General features: G+C 38.8%; 2 protein-coding genes across 2 annotated transcripts; both read right to left on the minus strand.

Annotated features, from left to right (window-relative positions):
* Positions 1 to 4,900: 4,900 nt before the first annotated feature.
* Positions 4,901 to 5,851, minus strand: LOC307118400 (olfactory receptor 10G4-like; the record flags this gene model as incomplete). Its single annotated transcript, XM_079804009.1, has 1 exon — positions 4,901 to 5,851. One exon carries the CDS (start codon positions 5,849 to 5,851, stop codon positions 4,901 to 4,903), a length of 951 nt encoding a protein of 316 aa, XP_079660135.1.
* Positions 5,852 to 7,480: 1,629 nt separating this feature from the next.
* Positions 7,481 to 8,431, minus strand: LOC307118401 (olfactory receptor 10G4-like; the record flags this gene model as incomplete). Its single annotated transcript, XM_079804010.1, has 1 exon — positions 7,481 to 8,431. One exon carries the CDS (start codon positions 8,429 to 8,431, stop codon positions 7,481 to 7,483), a length of 951 nt encoding a protein of 316 aa, XP_079660136.1.
* Positions 8,432 to 9,000: the final 569 nt, after the last annotated feature.

The following is a 9,000-nucleotide window of genomic DNA, read 5'->3' on the forward strand; positions in this document are numbered from 1 at the left end:
TGTCATGTTCAAGAAACCAATTTGAAGTGATTTGAGTTTTGGTACATGATGCATTATCCTGCTGGAAGTAGTCATCAGAGGATGGGTACATGGTGGTCATAAAGGGATGGACATGGTCAGAAACAATGCTCAGGTAGGCCGTGGCATTTAAATGATGCCCAATTGGCACTAAGGGGCCTAAAGTGTGCCAAGAAAACATCCCCCACACCATTACACCACCACCACCAGCCTGCACAGTGGTAACAAGGCATGATGGATCCATGTTCTTATTCTGTTTACACCAAATTCTGACTCTACCATCTGAATGTTTCAACAGAAATCGAGACTCATCAGACCAGGCAACATTTTTCCAGTCTTCAACTGTCCAATTTTGGTGAGCTTGTGCAAATTGTAGCGTCTTTTTCCTATTTGTAGTGGAGATGAGTGGTACCCTGTGGGGTCTTCTGCTGTTGTAGCCCATCCGCCTCAAGGTTGTGTGTGTTGTGGCTTCACAAATGCTTTGCTGCATACCTCGGTTGTAACGAGTGGTTATTTCATTTAAAGTTGCTCTTCTATCAGCTTGAATCAGTCGGCCCATTCTCCTCTGACCTCTAGCATCAAGGCATTTTCGCCCACAGGACTGCCGCATACTGGATGTTTTTCCCTTTTCAAACCATTCTTTGTAAACCCTAGAAATAGTAGTTGCGTGAAAATCCCAGTAACTGAGCAGATTGTGAAATACTCAGACCGGCCCGTCTGGCACCAACAACCATGCCACGCTCAAAATTGCTTTAATCACCTTTCTTTCCCATTCTGACATTCAGTTTGGAGTTTAGGAGATTGTCTTGATCAGGACCACACCCCTAAATGCATTGAAGCAACTGACATGTGATTGGTTGATTAGATAATTGCATTAATGAGAAATTGAACAGGTGTTCCTAATAATCCTTTAGGTGAGTGTATATATTGCATAAATACCTAGGTTAGGTATTCCCCTTTTTGGGTGATTTTGGAGATTTATGATTCGAATATAACCTATTATGATTAATCATAAATCACTAAATATTAATACCCATAATTCCCTATTGAGCTAAATTTAATTTAATAATATATGTGACCAAGTCGTTACAACAGGAACAAAGCACAAGACAGAAACAGAACCGAAAGCAAAAGACAGGAAAATAAATACACATACATCATAACTGGAGGGAGGGAGAAAGGCACCAGGGCTGGTCTGGCCAATCAAAACCCCTAGCATACGACCAGGGTCGGATGGGAGGGATTGACCAGGGCGGGACAGGAGGGACAGGAGGGACGGCGCACACCGTTCAGGAGGTCAGGGCGGCGCACACTGTTCAAGAGGCCACGGCGGCGCACACCGTTCAGGAGGCCACGGCAGTGTACACAGTTCAGGCCGACTCCTCTCTGGACTCAAAATAGGAGGCGGAGTCCTCTCTGGACCCTGGTCAGTGGCTGAAACCATTTCTGGATGCTGGTCAGTGGCTGGAGCCATCTCTAGATGCTGGTCAGTGGCTGGAGCCATCTCTGGACGCTGGTCAAGGATGGGCCATGGCAAAGCAATGCAATTGGGCAGCTCTGGGACAACCTCCTGGACGGCCACGGGCTGCTCTGGGATGACCTCAGAAGTGCCTGAAGGACTGGAGGAAGCCCTGTGCATATTCCAAGCACGCACGAAAGCCATCACATAAAACCCAAACACAGCCCCCTTGACAGTGTCCGAACTGACGGGAACCCCCTCGAGGTTGATAGCAGGATCTCGGACAATCTCCGGGCTTGGGATAACTACTATCAGGTCCTCCACCAAAGTCGGGTCCTCCCAGACCACCGGACTTGGAACTTCCACGGTCTGGTCCTCCTGGACCACCGGACTAGCATCCCCCGAAGTAGGGTTCTCCTCAGTGGAGGTAACCGAGGAGGTGGACCTCTTCTTCCTCCTCCTTCTCCGGGTCACCAGAAGGTTGGGGCCTTTAGTCAACACTTATAGTCAACACTTTGACTATTCGTTCATCTCGACAGCTGTGATGGTAAAAAAAAAGTAGTTTAGGGTGTTTAGAGGGGTTCCACGTGTTACAAAGTTGGTAGAATAAAGAGGAAGACGACAGGTCGCGTGGCTGGGACTCATGTTTATTCAGAACTCTCAGATACAAACAAAATAAACTTGCGCTCTCAACAACACGGTACAATAAAACTTTCTCAGCAATCTTTATCCAGCTCTGCGTCTCTCTGGTCCTCATGCAGCCCGTCTCTCTCTCTCTCTGGCAGTGCGTGGCGATCTCGCACCAGAAGGTTGGGGCCTCCACTGACTGTAGATGGAAGAAAGGAACAGTCAGTGGGCTGGGACTCTGCTAGACGTGAATGTTCAGGCTCTCCAAGATGGTAAACATGTGCTGCGTCCCAATTCGCCTACTTATACTACGTCCTAAAAGTATGTACTCTTTTTGTGAAGAAAAAGTACATACTTTTGAGTGAGTAGCAGAAGAGTATGCAAGCTTTGGGACATACTACTTCATCATCTTTAACAGATTCTGTTGCTTAGTTACGTGCGTCCCGTCACCGTTTAAACTGCCATGTCAATCATTGTCACAGTTAAAATCCTCCACATTCAATTTAATTTCCTACCGTATCGGAGAGAAATGTAGTAACACGTTGATCTGCCATTCTTGGGTCTTTAATGCAGAGACTCCTCTCATGTGTTTGCAAAGTTAATGGCCAAACGTATCATTACAGAAGTTCACAATGCTGCTGCAGGTGAAATATAATGTGGCTAACATTGAATAAATATCTTTTTGTCAGGTTAAATACTGATAATTGCTCTCTCAAACCCTCTTATCTTATCCTCTCTACTTAACCGTCAGACTCGCGTAACCGTCATGTTTGTAGTTTTTTAATACTTTTTAGCCGCGTTTGTAGTTCTAATCGAATCCTCGTCCATCTCGCAATGGGTTGTGGGCAATATCAGCCGTTAGAGTGCGCATTGATCTGCACTTCGGATTCTGACCGGAAATAGTAGACCATCCAGGAATCTTTGGAATACTCTTTTCAACATACTACGATTTTGGACATACTAATTCTTTTTTTGAATACTATTTAGTACGGATAGTATGCGAATTGGGACGCAGCGATGGTCTACAAAGTCCCAGAAACCAAAATTCCCCAGCCTCTCCAGGGCTGAGAGGCATGTCCAAGCAGTGATTAAACACCTCCTTAACCACCGCCTCAGTATGGTCCAGATGGTCAACTCGAGAGTTGACATGTCTAGCTAACTGCAGGTGGTTGGAGGGTTCAGTTGGGAAGGATGGAAAAAGAAAGATGCCCATCTTCTGCTGAGTCCTCTAAATGGCTGGATCGTTATGTCACGGTTGTGGGTGCAGAGAAGAAGCGAGGACTCTAGTGCAGAAGAAAGGGTGGGTTTTATTAAATAACAAAATAAAACGAACACAAACAAAATACCCACGAGGGGGAAAATTAAAAAAACTGAAATACATACAAGGAATCAGGAGAACAAAACGTCAGGCAGGGGACAACTGACAGGAACAAAAGACAACGATTCAGCAGAGGACTGCAAACACGAGTAGATTAAATAGGGAACAAACAAGGCAGGTAATGAGGGAGGACAGGTGGGGCAAATTAATCAATAATCATCAAGATGGGCGGGGTTAGACAATAGACAGGAGACATGACAGGTGTGTTAGACATCGGCTGCGGCTGGATGCAACCGATCGCAGAGAGTAGCCGCGTGCAGGCGGAGAGGACACATTCTGCTTCCTGCAGTAACGCTCGCGCTGTTTTTATCACAGATGAAGTTAAATAAATGCAATAATTATAAAATACACAGATGTTTCAGATAAAAAAAAATTCAATACTTTAATGTACTGCTTAATACAGCGTCTGTTTGTACAAGAATAAAGTTTAACATATAAGCCTACACTATCAATGAAGTGGGGTCTACGTTTTTATCAGTTCTATTTTGCTAAACGTGACAGTATAACATCGCGACTACATGAAAAGAGGTTTTACTGTTATAAAAAAATGATTTGCGAGCATTAGTGGAACCGAAGGTTTTAGAATAAACACGAAACACATGTGATCGTGGAACAGCTGTGACGTCATCAGAGCTCGTGCTCTGTAGAAGCTGCGCAAAATGCACCAGCCGGCTGTTCTCGAATCACTCTTGTGGCGATCTGAGAATGATTTCCCCTGATAATATTTCAGAAATCATCCTGTGTGTATTTTCTATTCGCCCTTTACAATCAGAACTAATGATGCCAGATCGCAAATAAATAACTCTTTTGATCTAATCTGATGAACGGGTTTGCAAAAAGCTCTGAATTTGTTCACAATACAGATTCTTTTGGAAAATTCAGCGATTTCTCACACTGAAATAGTAACAGGATACTTTATAAGACGAAAAACAGCAAGAGCGCTGCATGAGATATTTACATACACTCTAGGAAACAAAACCTGCAAATGGCTTTTATCATTTGTCAGATATAAAGCAACTTGACCCTGTATTTCAAAGCCAATTTATATGAATATATTAATGTAATTCTCTTACATATGCTTTTAATAGAATCAGTATCGGCTGGGACTGAGGGAAAAGAGACATTATTTTATGCTGATTAACTTTATTAATAGGATTCATGCTTCACATACATGGCAGAAATACACAATGCATCAACAAATATTTTTGTTTTCTGTTTAACATTACATTACATTATTAATTTCTTCTAATACTGTAATTAAAAAAATAAGCAGAGCTTGATTTTTTTCTAACAAATAAATGTGTATGATTTGGCATATAGTCTCGAACAGCAAGAGCATCACAAAACACATGCAAAAATATCACAATATAAGAATTAACTTTTTTAATCCATCACAATCAATCTATTTAACCTGCCTTTTAATGATTAGGTAAATTCTTTTTGTGAAAAAATACACCTACTAATCGTTTTCTGATCTCTTTGGTCCTAGTGCAATAAACAGTGGGGTTTATTAAGGGAGGAACTACAGAGGCAATTATCATTAATGCATTTCTCTCTTTTAAAGCAAGCACAACTCCTATTCGAGTTAGTAAATATGAGACCAGCTTTGGTGCATAAAAACTGAGCAAGACAATGAGGTGACTTGAACAAGTATTGATCATTTGCTTTCTGCTTGCATTATTGGAGAGTTTAGTCACATTATATGCCAGAACACCATAGGTGCACATAATAAAAGGAAACTGACCACACAATACCCACATACTTAATATTGTAGATGGGGTAAAATATGGTTCAGCATCAACACAAGCTGCTCTGACCAATGAAGCATATTCACAAAACACATATCTGATAACAGGCTTACAGTATGGGAGATTGTCTGCCACAGATGTCAAAAAACCAAAAGCAGCAAAACCAGTGATCCAGGTTAGAAAAATAAAAATAAATGTTCTTAAATTTGTTACAATGCTGTGATACCTTAAAGGAAGCCTAATCGCAAGAAGTCTGTCAATTGCCATTAATGTCAGTGCCATGCACTCTGTGAAATCACCAAGATGATAGAAGAACATCCTTGAGATACAAGAGTAGTATGACACAGTTTTAATCTCAGCCAGCAGCACTGAGATCATGGTTGTGCTGCAGGTAGAGGAGTACATTATGTCAACAACAGCTAGATTACAGATTAATATGTACATTGGTTTGTGTAAATGTCTGTCAGTCAAGATGATACACAGATTGATGCCGTTCCCAAGCAATATGAGCATGTAAATTATTAAAATGAGGAATCCAATGAGCTTTTGGTTCTGCAGATTATCAAATCCAGTGATTATAAAGCTGTCCACATTGTTCACGGTGTAATTTTCATTTGCCATTTCAGTTACCCAGCTCCTAACATATAGACACAAATATTTTAAAAAATACAGTTAATACAGATAAAAAGATGAATTCATGTATAGCCTTTATGTACTCATATAAGCACAGAAAAAAAGCTCCTATGAAGGAAAATGGCAGAAAGATGCAGACAGCGTCTGTATTGTGCAGTTGGTGAAAACTGAAACGATCAAAGTATAGTTTTAACAAAAGCACAAAAAGAGTTTCATTCATTCTTAATAATAAATAAATAAAATAAAAATATTATGCAAAAACTCTTTTTCTTTAGCTTTTTTCCTCTTTATGGCTTTAAAACTATTTGATGCAGAGTAGTATACAATTGCATATAATACACCATCTAAGATGTTCAATGTTCCTCTCATCCAGTTTCAGAGATGTGTGTGATGTTCTGCCTTTTATATTTTTATTCTGACAGATGTCATAGCAACCATGATCAAGACCTAAATATATAGAATGTCTTACCAATCATAGAAGTGCACAAGCAGTTATTTCTCCAACAATGATGAATTAACCTATGGGTTGTTTCTGTAAATATGACATATTTCTCTCTTTTGTTGTAATCTCTCTATATTTTGTCCTCCTTTAATTGTGGAACTAGAACTGTGTATTATTCTTTTGCTGTTGAATGTAAAAATATTTGATATGATCCTACAAATCTCCAACAAAGTTTATCTATAGTTTATGTGTTCTAAAACCGAAAACGTGAAAAAGGTCCATTAGTTTAAATACATTTCTCAGTAATGAACAGGGGCATCGCTAGATCCTTTGTACTGTGGCACAAACCCCAGTGATATACCTCTGTGCCCCAGTAAAAAAATAATGATAAATCCTTGTCTGACAATGAAGATTACTGTATACCTATCTGAGAATGATTTCCTCTGATAATATTTCAGAAATCATCCTGTGTATATTTTCTATTCGCTCTTGACAATCAGAACTAATGATGCCAGATCGCAAATAAATAACTCTTTTGATCTAATCTGATGAATGGGTTTGCAAAAAGCTCTGAATTTGTTCACAATACAGATTCTTTTGGAAAATTCACTCACACACTGAATTGTTTTCTGCGATTTCTCACACCGAAATAGTAACAGGATACTTTATAAGACGAATTACAACAAGAGTGCTGCATGAGATATTTACATGCAATACACTCTAGGAAACAAAACCTGCAAATGTCTTTTATCATTTGTCAGATATAAAGCAACTTGACCCTGTATTTCAAAGCCAATTTATATGAATATATTTATGTAATTCTCTTACATATGCTTTAATAGAATCAGTATCGGCTGGGACTGAGGGAAAAGAGACATTATTTTATGCTGATTAACTTTATTAATATGATTCATGCTTCACATACATGGCAGAAATACACAATGCATCAACAAATATTTTTGTTTTCTGTTTAACATTATATCACATTAATTTCTTCTAATACTGTAATTTCAAAAATAAGCTGAGCTTGATTTTTTTCTAACAAATAAATGCATATGATTTGGCCTATAGTCTCGAACAGCAAGATCATCACAAAACACATGTAACAGCAACAACATCCCAATTTAAGAATTAACATTTTAAATCCATCATGATCAATATATTTAACCTGCATTTTAATGATTAGGTACAATTTTTTTGTAAAAGAATACACCTACTAATCGTTTTCTGATCTCTTTAGTCCTGGTACAATAAACAGTTGGGTTTATTAAGGGAGGAACTATAGAGGCAATTATCAATAATGCATTTTTCTCTGTAAAAGTAAGCACAACTCCTATTTGAGTTAGTAAATAAGTGACCAGCTTTGGTGCATAAAAACTAAACAAGACAATGAGGTGACTCAAATAAGTGTTGATCATTTGCTTTCTGCTTGCATTATTGGAGAGTTTAGTCACACTATATGCCAGAACACCATAGGTGCACATAATAAAAGGAAACTGACCACACAATGCCAACATACCTAATATTGTAGATGGGGTAAAATATGGTTCAGCATCAACACAAGCTGCTCTGACCATTGAAGCATATCCACAGAACACAAATCTCATAACAGGCTGACAGTATGGGAGACTGTCTGCCACAGATGTCAAAAAACCTAATGCAGTGAAACCAATGAGCCAGGTAAGAAAAATTAAAATAAATGTTCTTAAATTTGTTACAATGCTGTGATACCTTAAAGGAAGCCTAATTGCAAGAAGTCTGTCAATTGCCATTAATGTCAGAGCCATGCACTCTGTGAAATCACCAAGATGATAGAAGAACATCCTTGAGATACAAGAGTAGTATGACACAGTTTTAATCTCAGCCAGAAGCACTGAGATCATGGTTGTGCTGCAGGTAGAGGAGTACATTATGTCAACAACAGCTAGATTACAGATTAATATGTACATTGGTTTGTGTAAATGTCTGTCAGTCAAGATAATACACAGATTGATGCCATTCCCAAGCAATATGAGCATGTAGGTTATTAAGATGAGGAATCCGAGGAGCTTTTGGTTCTGCAGGTGATCAAATCCAGTGATTATAAAGCTGTCTACATTGTTCACGGTGTAATTGCCACTTGCCATTTTCAGTCACCCAGCTCCTAACATATAAACACAAATATTTTATAAAAATACAGTTAATACAGATGAAAACATGCATTCATTTATTGCCTGAATGTACTCATATAAGCACAGAAAAAAAGCTCCTATGAATGAAAATGGCAGAAAGATGCAGACAGCGTCTATAACATGCAGGTGATGAAAATGGAAAAGATCAAAGTATAGTTTTAACAAAAGTACAAAAAGAGTTTCATTCATTCTTAATAGAAAATGGAGAAAGTAAAAATATATGTAAAAACATTTTGTTTGTTTGTTGCTTTTAAAAATATTGGAACACCATCTAAGATGTTTGATGTTCCTCTCATCCAGTTCCTGAGACGTCTGTGATGTCCTGCCTTTTATATTTTTATTCTGACAGATGTCATAGCAACCATGATCAAGACCTAAACATAGAATGTCTTTCCAATTATAGAAGTGCACAAGCAGTTATTTCTCCAACAATGAAGAATTAACGTATGGTTTGTTTCTGTAAATATTACATATTTCTCTCTTTTGCTGTAATCTCTTTTGTCCTCCTTTAATTGTGGAACCAG

Source organism: Gobio gobio, assembly GCF_949357685.1.
Source record: "Gobio gobio genome assembly, chromosome: 22".
Lineage (NCBI taxonomy): Eukaryota > Metazoa > Chordata > Actinopteri > Cypriniformes > Gobionidae > Gobio > Gobio gobio.